At 39.5% G+C, this 25,966-nt stretch overlaps 1 protein-coding gene across 2 annotated transcripts in view; it reads left to right on the forward strand.

The window, feature by feature from the left end:
• The first annotated feature begins 4,895 nt into the window (after nt 1-4,895).
• The window catches only part of SLC25A26 (solute carrier family 25 member 26), a 143,199-nt gene continuing 122,128 nt past the window's right edge, over nt 4,896-25,966 (forward strand). Inside the window, exons 1-5 of one of the 2 annotated variants that reach the window (XM_026679417.2) lie at nt 4,896-5,029; nt 11,054-11,210; nt 14,041-14,150; nt 23,161-23,265; nt 25,442-25,489. In XM_026679417.2, the coding sequence (XP_026535202.1) occupies nt 4,997-5,029; nt 11,054-11,210; nt 14,041-14,150; nt 23,161-23,265; nt 25,442-25,489 (453 nt within the window). In that variant the 5' untranslated portion in view covers nt 4,896-4,996. The remainder of the gene's footprint in view (nt 5,030-11,053; nt 11,211-14,040; nt 14,151-23,160; nt 23,266-25,441; nt 25,490-25,966) is intronic. The other variant, XM_087954580.1, reaches the window with a different exon arrangement.

Here is a 25,966-nt window from a genome sequence, read left to right on the forward strand (position 1 = left end):
TATATTTACCACAATTAGTACTTTAGCCAAATCACTCCACTCTTCTTACTTTTCACCAGCTATCCTCCCCTCCCCCCAAAGATTCTTTGCAAGATGATTTTATAAACAAAAGCAGTTCCCTGATCATCAGTCAATAGTACTCCTTGACCAGAGTTATTAAATGCATATACTACACTATGGTAGTAAAGTATGGATTTCCACTATTGGTTTTAATCAACATTTCTGAATCTCGTGTCAGCATAAAAAATCATTACCCTATAAAAGTAGGATAGTAGCAATTTTCTATCTGCATGATATTGAGTACAAAAAAAAGTTGTACTCAACTTTTTAATTGAGATTTGCATTTATAAAAACATAACCAATTAAAATATTTATTTTAAATTTGTAACCATGGTGCGCTCAGTGCATGCGAATTAGTCCAAGAGAAGAGTTCATTCTGAATTGAGGAGCATCACTAAATCCATGAAATAACATAATCTCAGAAAAATATCGGTTGGGAGTTTAGTGGTAATTAGACTCTTTCCGCATACTGATGCCAACAACGGGAATGACAACTTGTATGCTGATTTAAAATCCAGGGAGCTGTAATTCCAGTGTCCTGGACAGCTCTTGCTTAGAAAAGAGTAAATTAGGACATAGGACATCTGTTGCGCATTGTGTCATTTCTTTATACCTATAAGCTTTTTTGACCTCTAAGGGCAAATTGTAAGATAGACAAGGGAAAGGATCTTCACAGATATCCTTAGGAGAGTAGGAAGAAAGAGGAGAAGAGGGTGTCAGATTGATTAAAAGTAGCCTTGTGGCACATACAAAAGGGCAGATTTTGTGAAATGACAGCCTAATCTTGCTTTCATCAGAACCCTGGCATATGAATTAAATAAATAAATAAATAAAACAGTGTTTTCATCTTGTCGTTGCAACTAATTTTTTTTATACCAGCTTTGTGCAGACATGTGTAGTGTAAATGCAAGGTTAATATTCTAATCCTCGTATCTTTATTCAACTCAACCTTGTAGAAAAGACACAACTATCCAGTCAAAGTTCCCACTCTTCTAACTAGAGTTTTTGGCAGGGTTGGAGGGGGGTTGGTTGGTTTGACAATGGTGATAACCATCATATAAGCAAAATTGAATGTTCATCTTTCAAACAGTTTGCAGATTTTGAGACTCTAGAAAGAGTACAGAGAAGAGCAACACAAATTTATTAAGGGACTGGACATTAAAAACATACAAAAAGAGGCTGCAGGAATTGTGTATGTCTAACTTAATGAAAAGGACTAGGGGTGACATGATAGCAGCATCCCCATATCTAAGGGACTGCCACAAAGAAGAGGCCAAATTCTCCAAAGCAACAAGAAGAAGAACAGAACAAGAAGCAATGGGTGGAAACTAATCAAAGAGAGGATCAGCCTAGAAATAAGAAGAAATTTCCTGACAGAACACTTAATCAATGGAATGGCTTGCCTTCAGAAGTTGTGGGTGCTTCATCACTGGAGGTTTTTAAAAAGAGAGTGGACAACCATTTGTCTGAAATGGCATAGGGTCTCCAGGGGTGGGATTCAACCAGTGTTACTATCCGTTCGGTGACTACATTTTGCGTGTGTGTGTAAAACAACCTTAGGCTCTGCTGCCTGGACAGCTGAGAAGCGCTACACGCAGGTGCGCAGCGTTTGAAAAGCCACTTTCCCCCTGCTTTTTCAACCTCAGCTGTGCCACGCAAAGCAGCTGAGGTTGAAAAAGCAGGAAATAAAGGACAGGTAAGAGCCCAGGCGGGCGGGTGGGCCAAACAGCAGCAAACACAGAACTGGTTCAGTGTCTGCTGCTTTTCAGAGCTACCAGTTCTATAGAACCCGGCAGAACCAGTAGCATCCCACCCTTGTATGAGAAGTTGTGGTTGGAGGAAGCGAACTAGAAGACCTCCAGGTTCCCTTCCAACTCTTTCATCCTGTTGTCACTTTCTAAGAAACTGTAGTGGGCTTAGAAATTAGATACACATTTTACATAAGACATATCTAGATAAATTCTTTCTGAATAAGATGAACCTATTAAAGCAGAGTTTGATGTTCTGATACTAACATCCTCAGATTGTTAACAGAGAGCTGTGATGTAAATAGATTTACTAACCAAAGTTTACCAGGTCTGATTTCTGCTCAATGCACAGGAATAAATGGGATTCTTTTCATGTATGAAATTTCTTTCAAAATTCCATCTCTTTAATGGTCATCATTTAGCTGCTAAATCAGTCACTGCCAGCAGCTATGGCAGATTTCATTTCTCTTAACCAGTCTGTTTATAAATATTTTTTTTATAATTCAGCCAAAGCAAATATGAGAAAATCCTTCAGCAAAGTTAATAAATCTTAGTCCAATTTCAGCTGTCTATCAGCTTCAGATGAAAAGACTGTTCAGATAATTGAAAAAGACTTGATCAGAGGAACTTCCCATTATGGAAAGATCTGCTTGTCACTCTGTTGATTATGCACTATATAAAAGTGAATGATTTTATTTTTTATTGCTGCATTATTCAAAATTGTCTGTTGACTAAATTAAAATAAAAAGGAAATAAAATAAATGCCCTTAGAGCATAGAAGTAGAAAATGCTCATTTCCTTCAAAGCTCTTCTCAAAATACTTATTTCTTATTTAATACAACTTGTTGACCCTAAACCATATTTTAAACTGCATCCATGTACTTTATTATAAACTACATGTAACCAGCATGGATATTTCTTCCCTATATATTTTTTGGGCGTTTCCTTAGCAGAATGTGTAATGCAGGAGTATCCAACCTTGGCAACTTTTAAAACATGTAGACTTCAACTTCCAGAATTCTAAAAGCATTGGGCATCAGGGAATAAATGTACCCCCCACAGGTAGTCCTTGGTTTATGTCCATTCATTCAGGGAATGTTCAAAGTTATGGTGTTGCAAAAAAGTAGGCTTGTGATACATCCTCAAAGTTCAAGCTGTCACAGAACCCCACAGATGATTGTGGTCCAGGGGCTTGGGTGACTGGCTTGTGATGATAATGTCACAGTAAGCTACAGTCTTGTGATTGCCATTTATGACTTTCTGTTCCTCTCCATCCACCCATGATCTCCTCTGACCTCTGTGTAGCCTCCATCAGCCCTTCCCATGCCTCCCCCAACTTGAGCAGGTTCTGATGGTTTCCCAACTCCGTAGTTTCTATCCATGGTATCCACTTCCCCATGGCACCACTGCACTCTTTGTCTGGGACATTTAATAACTTGTGGGGTCCTGGGTTTATGAGGGCAACCAGGACCGCCATCACTAAATGATGAGGTCATGTGATGTTGTGCTTTATGATTGCTTTGCTAACCAATGGCAATCCTGGTTCCAATTGCCATAGTAACCACAGGATAACTCCACCTCACAGGTTTAGCTCTCCCTGTATAGCTCCACCTCACAGGTTTATTACTATCTTGCAAAATTTATTTCAAGGTTTCAGTCTCTTTATTTTAAAAACAAAACATCCCAGGGTAATTCTGATGTTGTTGTGTTCTAACTCATTTAGGTTGTTACTACCAGCATTCCCTTCCTTATGGTGTCATAACATTAGACTGAAGGATCTTTTCACAATATTGAACTGTTCTCTGAAGAAGCTATGCATTCTTTTTAATATGACAAGTTGTGGTTGGAGGAGGCTGACAAACAGGTGAGAAATTTAGAGGGCAAAAGGCAGTGTATAAAGCAGCACGTGGATATAGTTAAAGCAAACATAAAAAGCTACAAAGAAGCATGGGGAATGATATTGGCAATTTTATTTTCTTCTCTCATGCCTTTAATTTTTGTGGCTTGTTTTTACTGCCTTTCTGCCCTCTGCATATCTTATCTGGAACAGAAAAAGTGCTAACAGGTAATTTTAGTTTGTTGATCCTACCACAGCGAGGTACCTGCTGTGTATGGGCTAAGACTAAGTATTGAAAATGCTGCTGCTCTACAAAATGCATCTCTCCAACATCTACTGTAATCATAACTAATTATGGGTTTTCTCTCACAGATGGTTGTGCAACTAGGCTCTAACAGCTGTTTCCACCGTTTGTGGGTTGGGGGAAGGCTTTTGTAGGACTGGGCATGAATTAATTGAAGATTATAGTCACAGCACTCAGTACATATCATTTATCAGCTTCAAGCAAGAAAAACAAATTCCCCTTTGTGTTATAATTAAACGTTGTATCCCACATGTACTATTTCACTGCTGTCAATATATCTTTGTTTACATAGGGAAAGCGTTTGGCTTTTTAACCTTAGGAAATGTTTACAACCAAGAATAAAAGAAAACAAGCCAATTGGAAGCATCAGTGTTATTGAAGGGAAAAATAATAATTGCTGGCAATTTGAAACACTAAATGGAGGTGTACAGCTACCATATATGGGCTGCAAACACCTGCACAATTGCTCAGCTTACCAGTATCCCTTTGCTGCCACCTCTTTTGGAGTTTAAAGTAGTTGTTTCCTCAACCTCAGCAACTTTTAAGATGTTTGGAGTCTTAAATAAAGGCTGAGGAATTCTGGGAGTTGAAGTCCACACATCTTAAAGTTGCTTGAAAAACTGATTTGGACAAGGGAGCGAGATAATTTGCTTACTTTCCTCTGCATTGCCTTACAAATAGCATTTCTTCTCTGCAAAAAGACTTGAAAAACGCGCTTTCTGTTGCGCGCAGGCAAAACTGAATATTCATACAATATTTAGAAATCTCCATTGCCACGATTTGAGCATTTCCACACACTTCCCCAATAGCCGTGCCCCTAATGCACTTCTGAAGCAACACCTATTACGAAGCGATGAAAGACACGCGAAAGGTTAAGTACTTGTCGGCAGCGCGCATGCGCCCCTGGAAAAAAAAATCTGCTAGCGTTTCGGAGCAGCAACTGTTCACATGATACTAAGAGAGGCGGGGCGGCCTTCCAATATGGCTGCGCCCATGGGAAGCAAGGTTGCAATGTAGTGCCGCGTCTCCATGGTTTTCTGAGCACGCATGGATCGTGGGGATTTCTGGGTCTCCCTTGTGGTGAGTGAAGAAGACTTACAGTCTGCACTAGATAAACTTGGTTATCGGTGGAAGATCCAGTAGGAAAAACCCCTGAAAAGGCTTTGAAGACGAGATCTTTTAATTATGAGTTTTAAACTGCATAGCCCTGTGCCTGCTAAACTCTTTTGAAACCTCCACGATCGGCTGATTTTGCATAGATTCCCCAACTGGTGTGCGGGGCATTTTGCTGACACCTTCACGGTTTAAAAGGTTTAAAAGGTACATATGCAAAGTGGAAAGGAATGGAGCAAAAATGTGAACTCCCCAGTGGGAGTCTTTTTTGCTGTCATCCGGATTTTTTGCAGCTCAGATCTGGTAGCTTAGTGAAAACAAGGGCTAAAAACATGCATATTCCATACATACTATGAAGGGACCACGTTAAGGTATTTTGAATTACTGGATTTAGAATGAACTGAGTTTCTTTTTGACACAGAGCTTTTTGACATTGAACAAGTTTCCTAATTATGCTGTTGGTAAGCTATCTTCTTGCACAAGAGCAGTTTAGAAATAATTCTTGCATCATATCAAATATGATAGGTTCAGCAGATGGCAGCACTGTCTGGGGTCAAAAGCTAAATACTGTGAATCCTGATTAGCATTTTGATAGGACACCAAGTTATTTCAAGGATTTGGGATTGCTAAAAAGAATGTTGAAAAAAACATGACATATCTGTATTGTTGCAAAGAAAACTTCCATGTGTGCCTTTGTAATCATCTGAAGTTAAGTTTGATTAGAAGACATCTTTGTTGTAAACAGATTACAAACACATCATGTATCAGTAATAATAATTTAGTTCCGTCCTGATGAATTGTATGTGAAGCTCTAATGAGAACTGTAATTAATTGAATATGCCCACTATTCAGCCTTCTGCATATTATTGTGCTTAGAAGGCACTGAAGATTTAATGGGTTTATCCACTTAGAGGCTTATGGTATGATATTACTTGCATATTGTTTAAAAATAAATGCATCTGAATTCACTGTGATATGGCAGGCATATTGGAAAGAAAATATGTGTAAGATCATGCAATAGGTAGTGTCTCAGTCTTATAAAAATAATACCCACAGTTATTACAATAATGAACTTTCAGCACCCTCATTTGTGCTTTCTAATCTTTAATGTCCTAATCTTTAAAGTCTTCCAACAAGACAACAGCAGGGATATGGTCAACCTTTGGGTTCAAAGATGATATATTGTTGTGTAGTTCATGTATGGACACTGGGGTAACTTAACCGCAGGGCTGCCCAGTGTCCATGCATGAACTGCACAATAATGTATCTTTGAACCTAGAGGTCAGCCATATCTATGATCCCTGCTGTTGTATTGTTGGAAGACCTTAAAGATTAGGTTACAGACATATAATCATGGAGAATCTATGAAGTTGTTAAGAGTTGGCAGCCATTTGATGACACATAATCAAACACAAAAAACTAAAAGTAGACTATATAAAGTTATAGAAGAAAAAAACCCCAAAATATACAAGAAATATACTGTATTTGCACATCACAAGTATCAATAAATTGGAGCCATGATTCATAACTGTTATTCATAGTTGCTCTATTTTAATCAATACTGCAAACCACTGAATGACTATGGAGCCATATGTTTCTGTATGTTAACGGTAAGTCTGATGATGCCTTTCATTTGTTTTCTCTTAGATCACATTTGCTAAAAATATTTGTGGTTTTAAATCAATTTTAATTTCTGAACTTTAGGGCATTTCTTTCCAATACTTTTGAGGATTTTTACATTAACCACTACATATGATAAAGCATTCTTTTTTGTTGTGACATTTCTAACATTTCTTGTCAGTTTATTTATTTGATTGATTGGTTGGTTGATTTCTATATCCACCCAACTCAACCATGTGACTCTGGGAGGCTGATTTATCTATCCTGACAGTTGTTAACAGAGTTATATGCCATGTTTCATTTTGCACCAAATTTTCCCTAAGACTATATAGCTTGGTATAAATGTTATTGACTTCTTCCATTGATCTGTGACTATTGCTTTTTTGACATTTTGCATGCCTTTAATCATATCGTTTATTATTTGCTCTGTCTGCATATCATGTTTAATTAGCAATTTGTAATTATGTGTCTTAAAAATGATTTTAATTCTTTGTAGGTATTTTAAATTCTGTTATCTTTTTCAAAGTTCCTCCTTTTGTATGATGGCTTTTTACTTTTCTGGTTGTTTACAAATAGATTAACCATGGTAAATTTATTCCTTCATTAAGAAGTATCTGTTTTGTCAGTTTTCATGTAGTCAACATATTGTTCAAAAGAATATGAACATATTAAACCTTTTTCCAGGTATTTGGGTGTCTAAAAACTGTCTCAGGCTGTCCAAAAGTAATGAAATGGCATTAAAAAAATCAAATTCTGTGCAAAGCTTTCTATTTCTCACTTTTAGAAGTATAAAAGTAGTTCCAGAAAGGGTATCAATGTTCCTTTGCTGTCCAAAAATCATTATTGTTTTCCACAGTTAAAATAGGCATCTAGGTATTTGTACTCTCTGGCAGATGCTCCACATTAGCTACTTCATGAATTTAAATTACGTATAAGATACAAAAGTTTCAAATCCAAAGAACCAATTAGTGACTTTTGATTCATGCTTTTGCCAGATGGCTAGATTAAAACCAGATCAATTTTCTTTTTCTTCTCTTAATCACTTGCTCCAGATAAGAATCCTGATGGAGAAAGAGCTAAAAGGATAGCGGGTAGTGAAATCAATGCATGCAAAATAGCCAAGCAGATTAAAAGAGTAATTAACTTATTGATTAAAATTTTAACTGAAACCAGTGAGCACTTTTTGAATGAGATATCATGGCTGAAGATGACCATCCTTGACTTCTGCTGTGAAAGAACCCAACAATACAAGGCAAACTAATTCTATCTGAACTAAAATTAATGACAGTTGCTTGGTGCTTTTTCATTTTTCTTTGATAAATCCTTTGCGCCTTTCTGTGAGAATTTCCTGAATTAGTCTGGGCTGTCATCCATCAAGATATTGGATTATTTTGAGGTGTCATTGGGTTATTGATGATACCCATCCCAGGTAGTGGGTATAATAGAAGTGTTGAGCCAAGGGTCTGGATTCTGCAAGGACTGGATGGAAAACAACTGAGTTTAATTCCAATAAGCAGAGGTGCTTTGCCTTTCTTATAACTTTGGATGGGAAACAAATCATTAAGAGCCGAGGTGGTGCAGTGGTTAGAATGCAGTTCTGCAGGCTACTTCTGCTGACTGTAAACTGCTTAGAGAGGGCAATAAACCACTGTGAAGCGGTACATAAGTCTAAGTACTATTGCTATTGCTATTTGTACTTGAGACTCCTCTAGACTTACTGCTAGATAGGCAAATGCTTGTGGGTGTTTTGCCCAATTTGGGGTATTGAATAGCAGATACTTACCTCTAAGATTGACTTCTGCAGTGCTCTATGCTTGAGGTTGCCTTTGAAGACAACTCAGAAGCTGAGTTGATATAGAAAGCAATGATAATGGCACCTAAAAGCTATATTATCCATTTTGGGTCCCCTGCATTAGCTCCCTGTAGCCTTCTGAACATAATTCAGAATGTTTGTCTTAATTTATCATATTGTTTCATTGCCCTACACATTTGTAGAACTGCTTCTTTCAGAATTCATCCATCGACTTATGTTTGTCCCCAGATAGGATATTGAGAGTTTCTCCACTGCTGGAAATTTGCGGAGGAATACCAGATCTTGATATTTTTTTTCAATTTATGCTTGGTTGGTACTGCATTCAGGAAGGAATTCAAAGTTGTGCTCTTATGCAGAATTTTTAATTAAATGGCACTTCTAAAGTTAGTGTGGCCATTTAATATGGATGTTGGGACCTGTTTTGTGAGTTTGTTACTGATATTAATTGCTTTAAGGATTTTCTAAGTCATCATGAATCTTTTTTAAAATAAATGTTAAAGATTTTCACATAAGAAAAAGATGAACATGAAATAATATAAAATTAAAAACAAAAAAAAAAGATAAAAGTACTTGGCAACTCTTGGTTGTCGGCAGCTGAAGTTAACATTTGGGGTTGTGTGTGGTAGATGGTTCATGGTGAATGAGTTTTTTATACTAAATGGAGAAACTTGAGCTACGCTTGGTAATTAAGTCAATTTTCAAATTTAAGACTAAAGGTACTTTTCCAAAAGGCCACTTGACTTTCTGGGAATTAGCACGCTGCAGATGACTGCAAAAAATATAAATCCTTCCATTCCCCACGTTCCCTTCTTGGATTAGAAGCAAAATGTTTGTAAACTACCCAGAGTTACTCTGGTAAAATGGGTGGCCAATAAATTTTATTTTATAAATAAATAAACTAAGAAAGTCCAATTACTTTTCGGAAAAGCCGTTGGGACAACCATGGATGATTGAGAATCTATAGGGATTTAAGATTTCTTGTTTCAAAAAAGTGAAAAATCTTGCAAATTACACATGGCAGTTATTATAAAATATGACCTCTGCACCACAAAAGCATTTAAACCCTGTGTCTTTAATCTGCACCACAAAAGCATTTTTTAAACCCTGTGTCTTTAATCTGATGCTTTCCACCCACCCACTTTATGGAAGTTACACTTTTTGTCCCTTAATCTCTCCTCTGTCTGAGACAGCTGAGACAGAAGCAGTCAGTAAAGACTTTATAATTTAGGTTTAGCACAATTTTGTCAGTGGATAAATGTTAGCTATCTGATCATGTCTTATGGTTGTTAGTGCTGCATATTTATATTTCAGAACTGTTTCTTGTGCTAATGACACATCATGTTGACATTATGTTTGCATATTGTAATGAGCTTTTCTGGATTTTACCATCAATATTGGAATAGCTGATTTGCTTCTGTCATTTTACCCAACCTAGAGAAGAACAATTAAGTCCAAATAAAGTAATGATAGAATGTCAAGTTAATTATTTTTCTTCCCAAATGACACTATTTATATTTATAACTTTCATTTATTTTATTTTCAAATATTCAGTACAAGTACTTACCTCTGGAGTGTTGTTTCCACATGTCCTGTTGTATCATATTGGACAGTATTTTTAATTTGTTTGTATCTTTTGTTATTTTTATTGTTAAACCCCCTTTTAGACAGATCATGAGCCATGGTGGCACAGTGGTTAGAGTGCAGTACTGCAGGCTACTTCTGCTGCCTGCTGGCTGCCTGCAATTTGGCAGTTCAGATTTCACCGGGCTCAGGATTGACTCAGCCTTCCATCCTTCTGGGGTGGGTGAAATGAGGACCCAGATTGTTGGGGGCCATAGGCTGACTCTGTAAACCTCTTAGAGAGGGTTGTAAAGCACTGTAAAGCAGTATATACCGTATTTGCCGGCGTATAAGATGACTTTTCTGCCCCGAAAAACATGCCTCCAAGTGGGGGGTCGTCTTATACGCCGGTATATCCACTGCCGGCTTCGGATGCTTGTTGGACGCAGCGAAGGCGCCTATGGCTTCCTGGATCCCCTGCGTCGCTTCGCTTCATCCCGCTCGCCTCGCTCCGCCCGAGGCTGCAGCCTTCCTGCTCTTCCCACGGCCCCTGGCACTCTGCCCTGCCGCTGCAGCCCCGGGGATTTCTGGAGGGCGTTTCCGGTGGTGGTGGGGGGTCGTCTTATATGCCGGGTCGTCTTATACGCCGGCAAATACGGTAAGTCTAGGTGCTATTGCTATTGCTATCAGAGTGGGACAGTAATGATTCTGGATAGCTACAAGTTAAACATATTAATTAAACTTTCATTCTCTAGCATTAATGATCATTCTTCTTAATTTTTGTTTTGTTTGAAAAATTGTCTGTTTGATTCCTATTTTAAAAATGGTGATGTGGAATTACTTAGTGGCTCAGAACAGAGTAGGAACTGAAGTACTGAACCATCCGTATCAAAGGCTGATTTAGTATGTGTTCTTCACCGCTGACAAATCACTGTTGTTGTTGTTTTGTTAATATTAAGGATGTTTTTTTTCCCCCCTTGCTTGTTTATTTTGTGAAGGCTGGCGGGCTGGCTGGTGTGTGTGTGGACCTGACATTATTTCCTTTGGATACCGTCAAAACTAGACTGCAGAGTCCCCAAGGATTTAGAAAGGCTGGTGGCTTCCGTGGCATTTACGCTGGAGTTCCTTCTGCTGCCGTAGGATCTTTTCCAAATGGTAAGGCATTCTGTGCAACTGTCTTTCCTGGTTTTATTCCAAGCTGGTCTCCTTCTAACTGACCAGAGGTGCTTTTCAAAAGGCAACTGGAATTTCTTGGTTTTTTTCCCTTGAAAACGTTTTGCTTCTCATTCAAGAAGCTTCTTGGGTTACAAGTGAATGGTGGAGAATAGAAGAAAGGCGGGAGCCCCTTCCCCTAATGAAAAAAAAAAAAGCAACTAGGAGACCCTGAGTTGTAGTTCCACCTTAGGCATGAAAAACTGGCTTGAATGACTTTGGGCCTGTCTCTCTCTCTCTCAGCCCACTCCACCTCACAGGTTTGTTGTTGTTTTGAAACTAGGAAAAGGAAGGAATATTATGTATTTTTGCTGCCCTGAATTATTTGTAAATAATAATAAAAGCCAGATAAACTCCGAGATGGGTGGCGTATAAATTTAATAAATAAAAATAATAAATGCACAAGTAAGTGTCTGTTTTGGACAATGTAAGGGTCTCTTCTTGTTTGATACAGTCATTTGTATTTCTAACTTCCTTAAACTTAATTTTGCTTTTTAATTTCCATGAATACAATGGTGTTATCATTGTTTCTACGCTTTTTCTTCTTCCGATGGTGGATGCTAACATAAGTTTATAGAATCATCCTTACTAAGCTCTTCCCAACTTATTAATTTTTCTGTTTCTTTTTTTAAAATCTTCTCTCTCCTTATCTTCTTTTGGAGAAGATAAACATCTTTTGATTAGCCACAGAGGGCAACAGAGGTAGCCCTGAAACAGAATTAGCAACTGCTCCTTTTGACACGTCAATTGTTTTTCTCTTACACCGCTTGTATTTTTAAATTCTGAACTTTGTCCTATTTTTACGATGCAATAAAAATCTACTTAAAGACCTGCAGAGTTACAGAAAGCCACCTTTTTAATATCAGGGGAAACAGATATTTTGGTTTTAGTTTTTGCTAGTATGAAATACTGCTGCCAATTCAGGATGCAGTCTTTCATTTTATGCTGCTTCTTTAGAGCACTTATTCTGCTGGTGAATTTTAGAAGGAAAAAAAAAGTATATTTAGAATAACAACTGACTGAAAACTCAAGTTCAAAGAGCACCAAGAACAGCTCCTCCCAGAGTTACAAATATTTTCTTCTGTTGGAATGATAGTGTTATGCAGTACATGCAGTTGCCTGCTTTGAAGCATGAATTGTGTTCAGGGCCTATTTTCCTGGAATTACAGGTTGGCCCAGGAGAAAGAGACAGATTCTTTAAGGCAGGAGTGTCAAACTCAAGCCGGATCCTACCCGTGGGGTGCTTAGATCTGGCCCTCAGGGCTACCCTGGAAACAACAAAGGACCGGCCCGCGGTGCCTCTGCCAGTGAAAATGGGGCTCAGTGGGGACATGTGCAGCCACCCGAGCTCCGTTTTCACTGGTCTAGGAGAACAAACTAAAAACAAAACAAAAGGAGAAATGTTTCTCTTTTTGCATTTGAGCATGCAAGAAGGGACAGGAAAGGAGAAAGGGAAAGATGGGAAGAGAGCAAGAAAGGAGAAATAAGTAAAGAGAGATTGGAAGAAGAAAGGAGAAGGAAGGAAGGAAGGAAGGAAGGAAGGAAGGAAGGAAGGAAGGAAGGAAGGAAGGAAGGAAGGAAGGAAGGAAGGAAGGAAGATTATAATTAAAGTGAGGGAGGTCTGAGGGAAGTCCTGCCTTAGCACTTGGCTGACACAGCAACCCCCGGCACGAGTGATGTTGAGCTGGCCACACCCACCCCACCCCCGCTCCCCTGAGCGGCCCTCAATGAAATCGAGTTTGACACCCCTGTTTTAAAGAATCATTGACAAATGTCACACAAATCCCATACCTGCACTGAAACACCATCTTGGCCTTGGATCCAAAGTGCTGTTTATAAGTACAGGTATTCTTTGATTTACAACCATTCCTATAGTGACTTTTCAAAGTTGCAACAGCACTGAAAAAACGACTGAGGACTGGTCCTCCTACTTATGACCATCACAGCATCCCCATGGTCACATGATCAAAATTTGGATGCTTGACAACCAGCATGTATTTACTGTAGTTGTAAGGACCTGCCTCAGCTGGTCCCTCAGAAAAGCAAAACTCTTGAATCCATTAAGGAAAGTTAATTGTATTAAAGTGATATTACTGCCCATCTTACTGTAGTGACACTGGCCAAGTAATGCCAAAACCCCCACACAAAATAACAAGAAAAACCAGTATATCTGGGTACCTCTTACTCTCAAAGTCGCTCAGTCTTGCTAGGGTTCAGCTGAAGGCTGTTCGTCCCAAACCAGGACCTCATGACCTTGACATACCAAAGAAAGCATCATATGGTTGGCCCCCAAATGTCCAACTTTTTGTTTGTTGGTATTTGTTTAAGTTCCAAGAAGACAATCATTTGACTTTTCTAGTTGCCTTATCTTGTTTCCCTCTTTTAAAGTTGTCATTTTTAGTTTTATCATTTTTGGATCCTGCTGACTTGAAAAAAAGAAAGGTTGTGTTACTAAAATTCCATCTCTGGAAGACTGTGTGTTAGATAGCAGGGGACCTAGTCATCTTGGTTGTTGGATATACCAGATAATTTGACAACACGGGGAGGATTATCATAGAGATAGCTTGCTCCCTCACAAAATGAGTATCATAGCAGCATGACTAGTTAAAAAAACTGGAATGGAAGGGAAGATTCATGATACTATGGAAAATATTTGTAAATATGATGATTCCTGCAAGCATCTTCTTTGAAATTTACAGTGTATTGTACAAACATTGTATGTAATCATAAGGACCCTTAGGTGACTTAAGAGACATTCTATTTTGTGTTTCAGCTGCTGCCTTTTTTGTCACTTATGAATATACGAAAGCTGTCCTGCACACAGATGCCTCTCCATATTTAGCTCCAATTATTCACATGATGGCTGCCTCCTTTGGAGAAGTAGTAAGTGAAAGTTTAACTTTAGTAAAATGTGCTTAAGCTATTGAATTGCTATGATTTTTCCTACCTTCTGGAGTAACCGGGTATATAAGATTATAATGATTATATAACATAAAAATAATTAAAGCATACACTCATGACAGTGTATTTAGCAGCTACATCAAAGATTGATGTAGCTTCAGAACCACATGACATTTCAATACCAGATAAGATTGTAGAAGATAACTAAAATTCAATAGCATATTATCTCCTAGAACAGGGGTGTCAAACTTTTTGTTTGTTGGTATTTGTTTAAGTTCCAAGAAGACAATCATTGTGGGGTGCTTAGATCTGGCCCGTGGGGTCACCCTGGAAACAGTGAAGGGCTGGCCCATGGTGCCTCTGCCAGTGAAAATTGAGCTCCATTTTTGGCTGTGACAGCCTCCTGCAGCCCTCTGCCAGCGAAAATAGAGCTCGGGGACTCCATTTTTGCTGGAAGAGGGCTGTAGGGGGCTGTCACGGCCTAAAACAGCGCCTAAGATGGCCACGTGCAGCCTCCCCAGGCTCCGTTTTTGCTGGCAGAGGGCTCGCAAAACAAACCGAAAACCAAAACAAAGCAAAAGGAGAAATGTTCCTCCTTTTGCATTTGAGCATCCAAGACAGGACAAGAAAGGAGTAAGGGAAAGAGGAAAGACAAAGAAAAAGAAGGAAAGATGGGAAGAGAGCAAGGAAGGAAAAACAAGGAAAGGGGGGAAGGAAGAAGAAAGGAGAATGAAGAGGGAAGAGGGAAGGGGAAGGAAGGAAGGAAGGAAGGAAGGAAGGAAGGAAGGAAGGAAGGAAGGAAGGAGACAATGTATCCTCCAGCCCCACCTGGGCCACCACAGGTGCCCCAACATGAGTGATGTGCTGGCCACACCTACCCCTGCCACGCCCAGCCAACCCCCAAGGTCAAACACAACCCTGATGTGGCCCTCAATGAAATAGTGTTTGACACCCCTGTCCTAGAAGAAGGATCCATGATTGTGGTTCTTCTATGAAAAGGTTTTGTCTTAAATCACTATCCCACAAGTGACATCAGCATAATAATACAACAGCAGTAATAAAACTTGGATTCATCAATACCGAGAGAGACATATATATCTACTGTATCCTTGCAATGGTCCTTCTCTGAAGCTGTTCGAGTATGGCAGGCATGATATTCTTCCGATTAAAATCGGAATTCCGATTTTTTTGGGAATCGCCCCCTCCTTTCCCCCCACCCCTTCTTCTCCTCCTTCCCCTCCCCTCGGAGGCCCCGAGTCAGGAGTTGCTGGCGCGGCTCAGCGGCTCCAGTCCGCGTTGCCTCAGGAAAGGAAAGGCAAAAAGGAAGAGCCGCGGCGGCGCTTTGCAACGCAGCAGCGGCTCCTGGTTTTGCCTTTCCCTTCCCGAGGCAACGCGGGACTGGAGCCGCGTGGAGCTGCGCCAGCGGTAGCAACTCCTGACAGCCCCAGCCGGATACCTGAGCGGAGCCCGGGCGGTGCGAGCAGAGGCCGCTGAGCAGCAGGAAAAGGGAGCTTGGCCAGCCACAGACCAGCCTCCATGCAACACGCCGCCGCCCGGCCCCGGCGAGGGAAAGCAGCGGGTGCTCCCCGGGCGCGCGGCGGGGGGTCTCTTTTGGCCAGCCCCGATTTTTTTTTCAGAGCGGAATATCATGCCTGGTATGGATAAATCAATCCACACACGTCCATCTTAGGAATGGCTGGCTGATAGCCTAGTTCAGTGTTTTTCAACCTTAGCAACTTTAAGTTGTTTGTCAACTCATAAAACATTTCTATGCCCGTTTCGAGTTGCCAGAAACAGAAAGGGGAGGGGGGGGGAAGGAATTTGAAAGAGCAGTGCAGCAGTTTGGAACCGAAAGTGCATTCCATTAGTGTCCGAAGTTTCTGCAATCTGCAATCTCTAATTGGAGAACATGATTGATGACTCTTGGCAGAACGTGTTTTGTTGGAGAATATGAATATGAATTATGATACACCCAGAGGGGTGGGGGAAAAGCAGAGTCAAGGGTGACAGTGAATTACATGTCTCAGAATTGATTACAACCAGGTCATGCCGACATGTTAACTCCTAATAAATCCTTTGAAGTTTTGGAAGTTTGGTGTGAGGCTCATGATTTAATTGGGGTAACTGCCGGAATCTTGACATTGTGTGGACTTCAGCTCCCACAATTCCAGAGCCAGTATGCTAATTGAAGAATTCTGGGAGTTGAAGTCCAACTTTTAAAGTTATTGAGGTTGAAAAACATTGGCCTGGTTGAAAATCTGCAACGCCTCTTCTTATTACCAAGATTACCTATATTTCGGAGCATAACTTTGTGCTGAAGAGAAATATATGGACCTGTTTCTTTCCACCACCAAGCATCCTCCAGGAAGGATGTGACCACCCATCCACAGCTTCTTGGGTATCAATACTAGATCCAGATACTTGCCTGGCATTTAGTTATAATGGGCAAATGGTAGATGGGTTATAATTTTTCTTCTCTAAGTTACTGGTTGCAAATAGCTGAGCCAGGAACTTGGAGCCATGGTGTGCTGGCCTCAGAGCTGACACAAGTAGATGAGAGTTTCTCATTTCTTCTCCCCTGCCAAAATGCTATTGAACTGTCTTTGATTGATCCTTCTTTGTGTCCCAAATTGCACACAAAAGGGTAAAAAATTGTAATTATAGCTTTATTGATTAGTCATTAGGCTTTAATCAAGCCACAACCACAGGGAAAGGCTATTATTTGGTAAGCAGGCCTCAACTTTCAGCACGGCTTTCCCTCCCTACACTTCAGTTGTTGTTGGACTGTAACAAATGGCTGGTCTATAGATATGTAGCAATAAGATGCAGGCACAAGCTGAGGTTCCTATGAAATGGCCGTTTTATGTTCTCGGAATGTCGAGTGTATTGCGAAATCTTGTCCCTACTCTATAGATTGCTCTGATGGAGCTGGCACTTTTATTGGCAGCTTCTTGTGAATTCTCATCAGGAGAGAGCTGACTTCTATCTTGCTGCTTTCTGTTGGAGAAGCAGGCAAGTGGCCCTTGAAGCTGCTCAACTACCAATTGTGATGCTCTCTGTTTTAAAGAGGCTTCATGGCCGAGTGATCCAGAGCATGCTTCGCCTGCAGAAGGTCTTGGATGGCCTGCGATCAGCCTGAAACCCAGAGAGTCATTATTATACAGGGAATCCTCGACTTACGATTACAATTGAGCCCAAAACCTTCTGTTGCTAAGCGAGAAAACAGTTAAGCGGGTTTTGCCCCATTTCTTGCCATATAGCTGTTAAGTTATGCAGGTGTTCAGTTAGTAACGCAGTTGTTAAGTGAATCTGGCTTCCCCGTTGAATTTGCTTGTCAGAAGGTGATCCCAGGATCCCAGGACACTGCAACGGTCATAAGTATGAACCAGTTGCCAAGCATCTGAATTTTGATCATGTGACCTTGAGGATGCTTCAATGGTAGTAAGTGTGAAAAACGGTAATAAGTCACTTTTGTCAGTGCTGTTTTAACTTCAGACGGTCACTAAATGATGGTTGTAAGTCAAGGACTAGCTGATGTCACTATAGACACTATAGTTAAATGGCTTAACTCTTTCATTCCCAATATAGCTTGGTTTTGGATTACTGCGTTGTAGTACATACATCATACGTGTGTGTGTGTGTGTGTGTGTGTGTGTGTGTGTAAAAGGGGAAGATTTTTTTCTTCTCTTTTAGCACCCAGCCACGGTGGATCCTACATGTTAAATGTTAAATTTAATTGATTTTGTACACTATTTTTTTCTTTTGTTGTTGTTAGGATTGAATATATGCTTTTGTTTTTCCCTCCATTTTGTTTGTTTTACTCCTTATATTTTTTATGGTAAAACAATAAATATTAAAATGAGGTCTATTAATTAAATAATTATTAAACGTTACATTAGTTAACTATTTATCTGGCTTGAACAAGATCTTAAGCTTTAAAGTATGGCAGTCTGCTTTGGTTTTGAATGTTGTATAAAATTCCGCTGCAGATGTCTATGATCCAGTGTACAACAAAGGGACTGATAGGACCTGAGCAGTGACTCTTGAATGAATCACAACAGCTTCTGAAATATTCATAAACCTTTTGGGCTTGTTCATGTTATAAAGATGCTAGGATTCTGTCAAACTCCTGTGCAAGAGAGCAGGTAACACATTATTAAAAGTGCTGGGGAGGGGGAATGAGATTGTGCCACTAGAACCTGGTGGAGAAAATGAAGGGCAGTTATATTGGGAGGAAACTGAAATTACAGCTGCAGCTTGAAATTGCTTGTAAATCAAGATGAATGGAAGCAGAGAGTTACAAGCAACGCCAGCAGATTCATCACACAATTAAAGGCTAAACCAGCAAATTAAGAACTGTCAGCTATCTGAGCAGCTGCCCACATAGTTTTTATGGGAATTATATTCAGGCACATTCCCTTTCTATTTTTTACTCCCCATATGACTTTGGTTTATAGGATTTACTATGCTGTTGATGTTGTTTTTTCCTCCTAACTACCGAACTCCCAAGAGTTTTATTTAAAGTGATGAACAGTATAGTAGTTACAGGTAGTCATGGCTATGTAGTAGACATGGATATATATTTGTAGATTATTTGGGGATTGCAGTGCTGGTTCAGCAGTAGACTTCATAACTTTGTTTTTTTCTCCCCCTGCTTTTTCCTGATGTAGCTGTGATTTAAGTCTTTCCCCCCCTCCCTTACACTTAACACTTTCAAGATTTATTTTAGTTTAACTCTCAGAAGAGCTATTGGACTATGATCCCCAGCCTTCTTCATCCAAGGGCCCTTCAAAATTGTTGGGGCCACAACTCTCAGGATAGCTAAGCTAGCCTTACTGCCAGTGAGACTAATGTCACTATAATTTATTCCAGGGGTCCCCAAACTTGGCAAACTTTTAAGACTTGTGGGCTTCAACTTCCAGAATTCCTTCTCCAGTCATGTTAGCTCAGGAATTCTGGGAGTTGGAGTCCATAAGTCTTAAAGTTGCCAAGTTTGGAGACCTCTTTAAGTTTATTCCATCCGTCCATCCATCCATCTGTGTGTGTCTCTGTCTCTGTCTCCATTTCTCTCTCTCTCTCTCTCTCTCTCTCTCTCTCTCTCTCACACACACACACACACACCACAGAGAGAGAGAGAAAGAGAGAGATATTGATAGATGACAGACAGACAGACAGACAGACAGACAGACAGATGATATAGACAGAGACAGACCTACCTTTCTAAGGTTTTTCCCAGGCTTCAGGTTTACACAGCTCTCCCTCCCTACTCCAAGGTTATTCTTAAAATGATAGCCTTGTGAAATGTGTTGGACTGAGTAACCCAGTGGACCTCCATGGCCGCGAGGAGACCCACCTCCACGGTCTCAAAGACCACAGCTACTACTGCAGACCCGCTTATTAATTCAAGAGGAAGGATTGCTTCACTCTGGCAATGTCAGGACACAGTGTGGGTCATGAAGCAGCAGCTTCATTGTTAAACTTTCACATCATGCTTTCTGATCACACCTCAGTCTGTCCCCTCTGATTAGATGATGAGTTAGTGCGATAAAAAAAAAGAATGATTGATAATACTGGCCTGGAATAATAAGTTCACGCCAAGCAAGTTAAATGATAAAATTTTACTGATGAAAACTCTGATTTTGAGGCGTACCTGTTTTGGAAAAAATGTTGTAGTTTTTTTGGTAGAGTGCCCAATCTTCTGAATGCTAAAGTCTAGGTCAGGGGTCGCCAACCTTTTGGACCTCAGGGACCACCAAACTCATAATTTTAAATCCCGCGGACCAGAGACCCTGGGAAAATCCACCCAAAAATCTGCAGGAAAATTCCCCATCCTGTTTTCCTACTGATCGATCATTCTTTATTTGGGATCGCAGGATACTGTCTTCAGCTCTGTTCTCGGGCGGGGGAGAGACTTTTGGCTTCATGCAAGCAAAGCAACAGAAGCAACAGAACTCTTTCTTTCTCTCCCTAAAATTCCGCCAGAAATGAGTCTTTCTGAGACTTGTTGCGCTGGCGCAGCCTCTTGGAGCAGGATGCCTTGCAGGGTCCCAAAGACTTTCTGGTGGAGTTTGGGGGAGAGAAAGAAAGACTTTTGCTGCTTTCCTTGCGTGCAGCCAAAAGCAGAAGAAAAAACAAGCAGAAAGAAGCAGCCTGGTGGCCAGGCAAGGTGTGTGGGGCAAATGGGGCAAGTTCCCCCCCTCTGGCCTCTCCCTCCTCCCCTCACTACCTTGTGTTGTTCGTAATGCAAGCAAAGCAAGCCTTGTGTTCCCATGGGCCATGTGGGTGGCACAGCCTTGTGTTCTCGCGCAGCCTGGATTAATTACTTTGAGGGATATTTTGGGGGTGACCACCTGTGGACCACCAAAATTTTCTCGTGGACCACCAGTGGTCCTTGGCCCACTGGTTGGTGACCACTGGTCTAGGTTACAGTCACTCATAATGAGTGCCCATAGAGCTCAAGATGAAGTGTGCTCCACCAAACCAGACAACAGAAATTATTGGAGGGATGAGAAGTAAACTTATTATCCATGTTCAACATATTATTGTAAAATACCATATTTTGGAATCCAGAAGTTAAGGGAGTGCCTGGCTGGTGGCATAACAATGTTGAATTTTCTGTCCTTTCATGTATTGGGGTGAGTTTTGTAGGGGATTTAAAGGGCAAAATGGATGCTTTAAAGCATTGTGAACGCTTAACATGCTTATTTTCTCCCTTACTTTCTACAGAAAATAGGTGAAAATAGATAATTTTTCTGCTGAATTTTTGACAGCTTATTTTAGGAGGTCAAATAAGGTTGCATGCGGCCTCTGTGGCTTTCTGTTATTTTTATTTAGATTAATTTCATTGCCTGGTTCCCATACAGGGCAGTGAGATTCAGATCTTTCTGTTTTGAATGCTTTCCAGTGTATAGGTAGCCCTGGACTTACAACAGTTCATTTAGTGACTGTTTGAAGTTACAACAGCACTGAAAAAAAACAGCACTTGAGTTATGACCGTTTGTCACACTTACGACCATTGTTTCTTTAAGAGCCACATGATGAGTCAATTCCTTACTGTTGGGTGAGGGCAGGAGCAAGGAATTGCAAGACTGGCTGGGAAATTGTCATGGACTGTTCAAAATGGCCATCATGTGACCATAGCAGCAGCCTGAAGCAGCCACAACTTCCCCAAATTTAATTCTCTCAGGAGTTACAGGTCTCTGATTTTGTATGCATTGAATGCATCTAAGCCCTTCTGGGGTAACTTGATTCAAAAATTCTTGCCCTGTGATGCACTGTTTTGACCACTTCATGGTAATGACAAGAGTTTTAGTAGTATAGAGTATATAGATCACAAAACTTGTGATTTTTTTCCATTGTCCCTGTAAACATTTGAAAGAGTTAAGAGTCAATCTTTCGCAAGAAAAATAGACCTGTATCTATAAAGTACTTCAGTCTTGATCGCTAGATGGCAGTATTGACCCATATATTAAATAATGAAATGTTTAAGGCAACCTTCAAAAAAAGGAAGATGGGGGGAAAAGTACCTGAAGATATAGGTAATTCATTGAATTCATATAAAATTGCTTCAGAAGACAGTAAAAGGGATTTTAAAAAAAAGACTTAAAATGCAAGATTTTGGTTGAGCATCAGAAAAAGATTCCTATTGATAAGAACTATTTAAAAGTGAAAAAGACAGATTTGGGAGATAGTGATCTCTCTCTTTCTCCCTCCCTCTCCCTCTTTCCCTCCCTTTTTGCTGGAAGTGTTTAAATATATGTTGGATGATTGTCTGTCAGGCATGCTGACAGATTGGGCAGGGTTTCATCTAGCTGTTCTTTAAATCCTTTCCATGCTATGTTTCTATGTCCATACTGATGCTTCATAACATTTGTCAAAGAAAAATATCAAATGTAAAAAATTAATAGGTTGTTGGGTTGATTACTATGTAAGCATTCAATGCAGGGAAACCCATGTTTTACACCAGTCATATAAGGAATAAGTTAAGTGGGCCAAAACATCTAGAAAACCAATTGAGGATTGACTTTCAAGAGTCATCAAGTAACTATCTGGGTCAAAATCAGTGGGAATAATTTATTTCTGTAAATAGCCTGTAGCTTGAAAGCACACAGAATGTCTGCTCTTTGCCATTAGCTCTTTGTGACATGTACAATAAAATAAATGCAATTGGCTGATTTAAGGTGAAATTGTCACCGTTCTATCGTGGAACTCAATTCATTTTGCCAAACCTACAAAAAGAGAACATTCTACAGAACCAACTTGAGAAGAGAATGTTGAGGTTTGTTTTTCTTTGTTTTAGGAACTCCAGAGTATGAACCACATGTAGGGAAGTGAAATATTTCCATGGCCAGAGAGGGGAGCAGTCAGAGATCAGATTCTGGACAAGGCTACCCATTATACTCACTGTGCCTATCTCACTGCCATATCATCACCAGTCCCAGAGCCCTGTAGAATATAGAACAGAACAGAATAGAAAATTAATAGAAATAATAGAAATAGAATAGAGAACACTTTATTCAGCCAGGTGTGATTATACACACAAGGAATTTGTCTCCAGTGCAGAAGTTCTCAATGTAAACGCAAAGCAACAGAGTAATAATAATCATAATATGATACCAATAAGATGGGATAGTAGAGAAGATGAGAAGGATAATAATGATACTACAGCCGTACAGCATGTGTAAATATCCTTAAGAATAAGACAGTGCTGTGTGAATTAGGTGTTTAGCAGAGTGATGGCACGAGGGAAAAACCCTATTTGTGTGTAGTTGTTTTGTCCTATGGGGGAGGAATTGAAACAGTTTTTATCCGGGATGTGAGGGGTCTGTAGATATTTTCTCAGCATTCCTTCTGACATCTGACTTCTGTAGTAAATACTCCAGTGTTAGTCTTCCACTGCTCACATTAAGGTCACATTTCGTGGCCATTGCAATCCTTACCAGGCCTTGCAGCTCCACCAAGGTCTTACTCTAGATTATATTGTTTTTTTCAGGTTGCTTGTCTAATACGAGTTCCTGCTGAAGTTGTGAAACAAAGAGCACAAGTGTCCCCATCTTCCAGTACCTTACGGATCCTTTCCCAAACCGTCTATGAAGAGGTAGGGTTGAAGAAAATTTGGGTGGGTGAGCGGGAAGGGGCTCTCTAACTTATTGGAGCTGATAAATAATCAGGAAAGTCCCTAAGTACAAAGGGTTGAAGGATACATCTTCCTTAGGAGATATTGTGAACACTTTTGAAAAATGGGTATAAGGTGATTTGGCTATTTACAACATGGCTGCCATGAGTTAGATAATTCAAAACACCAGTTTGGCAGAATTTTTACCTGCACCCCTTCAAGCCCTCCTCCCACAGGATAGGCTCTTCCTACCTCAGTCTAACTTTTTGTAAACAGGTTTACAAAGTTCTCAAACTGCCCCTTGAAAAATGTTTATATGCACCTGTCTCATTATAAAGAGACCTTATTCTTTAAGCTTCCCATTGGGGCAGATACTTCCCAGCTCTCACTTGCTTTGATTTGCAATTTGCAGAGAGTTGAGATTGGATACCTTAAAGTTGCTAAGTGCACAGTCTTGGTCAGTGAAGGCAATTTATTCAAGAAAAGCACAGAGAGAGGGAGGGAGGGAGGGAGAGAGTGTGTGTGTGTGTGTGTGTGTGAGGGAGAGAAGGTGGGTGAGTTCATTCAGATATTTATCCCTAACTTTCACTTAGAGTTCCAAATAAGAATCAGTTAGAAATTCTGTCAGAAATAAAGCATTACTGGTTTAACAAAATCCTGTAGCCACCCACACACTTGTACATACTTATATTTCTTGTACATACTTATATTTACTAGAACTGGCCAAACACCAGTATGAGAGAAAGGGAAGCTCTTATCTAGATAAGAAGCACTTTGTCTTCTCCAGCTTTTATAGTTATCATTGATGGGCCATTAATGGATTAATTGCTACTTGTTCATTTGTCTTTTCAACTGGCTTCCTTAGATGTTTGCTTTTATGCTTTCCATGGAGTGCATATGTGCATATATTTTCAGATAATGGTGACTCCCTTTATCTTATGGTAACTGTATAATGGTGTTGGCTCTAACCATTCAGAATTTTTTTTATTTTTCTTTATTACAGCAAATGGGGACACTTAGCTGAGGCAGCTATCTTTAAAAAATTATTAAGTGTACTTAAACGGGGAATTCTTGGCAGTAAAAAAAAAGATGCTGGAGATGAGCATTGCAGAGTGTCATATTGTTTTTATTTTTAATTAGAATGTAATTGAATTAAGTTAACTCAAATAACTTCAATTAAGTTATTTATTGTAATCATTTAATTATTACAGTTAATTTAATTTGTTTCTAAGTGGTTAAGTATTTAAAATAATTGAGCATTTTAATTATTAAATTGGAAAGTAACTGACAATAAAAACAAAATAGGAATTTTGACACTTTCATGATAATAAAATCAGTATAGTTTTTTAAAAATTTATTTTTATTTATTAAATTTCTTTTCTGCCCACCTCGCTATTACATCTGTTAAAAACAGTATATTTAATTTTTCCTAAATTTAACTTACAAGTAATCCTTGCTTAACAACCAGTCACTTCATTATGATGAAGTTACTTATGACCTGGTTCCGGAGTTTTGATGGCAACAACCCCCCCACAGCCCCCTATGGTCACATGATTGTATTTTGGACACTTAGCAACCAGCCGACCTTTACGGCTGCTTGCAGCATTCCATGTCACATGAGGTGATTTGCAAGTTGCCTTTTTTGACTGGTTTCCAGCAAAAAAAATGCCCATAGGAATGTACCGACTCACTTAATGATTGTGACATTTGTTTAATGACTATGTTGTTTGCTTAATGACCGCCACAAAAAAGATTGTAAAATCAAGTCAACATACAACGATCATGACTTAAGATGGAAATGTTGAGCTCCATTAGAGTCATCTCAAAGTCTACCTCCACTTTCTTTTATGATGTGTATTTTGAATAGCTAGCGACTTTAAGTGGGAGCAATAGATTTCTTTCTCTCTTGGTTCTTCTAGGTTACTGACTAAATATTATCCCTTCAATGTGCAGCTCTAGTTGACAAACTCATTCAAAAGTGAGATAAAACTCAGGACGTCAATAGGTAGTGTGTTTATAATCAATATTGTCAGTTTCCTGGAAGCCATTACATTATCCTCAGTAAAGCTGTTCTGCTTATCATGTAATCCTCAATACATTCGCAGCCTTTCCTAACAATTTGCAATAGCTGATGGGTTTTCTTTGTTGATTTTTTTAGGGTATCCTAGGACTCTACCGAGGTTATAAAAGCACAGTATTGAGAGAGGTAACACAATTTTCTTTTCTACTTCATTAAGAAAAAAAAAGATTGATAAGGAATGATAAAAAAAAATGCTCCTTCACTGAATGGAAAACAAGCCTCATGGAGGGAAGAATTTGCACTGGAGACTTCATAGTATTTGACTTTGTGTATTGCTCCAAGGCTTTCAGTTACAGCATGATTTAGAGACTGGATTAGTAAACAAATAACATTAATAGGAAAAATGTTAATATACAGTAATTAATCCGAGTGTTGTGTTGAATACATTCTCTATTATGTAATTGCCTGACCTGGCAAACGTATTGTAGTTGTCCTATGGTTTTAATTTCTGTACACATTTAAGTAGCAAAAAAGTAATTATTGCATGTTTGAAATAATTGAATGAATTGCACAAGGGCCCTCAAATACAAAATGAAACAAAGAGCGCTATAGAAATGCTTTAGATAAATTAAGTGCTAACTTATTAGGGATATCTTCCTTCCT

This window comes from Notechis scutatus, chromosome 2 (assembly GCF_049901735.1).
Source record: "Notechis scutatus isolate UNSWTSFEM ecotype Mainland chromosome 2, rNotScu1.2, whole genome shotgun sequence".
In the NCBI taxonomy this organism is placed as follows: Eukaryota; Metazoa; Chordata; class Lepidosauria; order Squamata; family Elapidae; genus Notechis; species Notechis scutatus.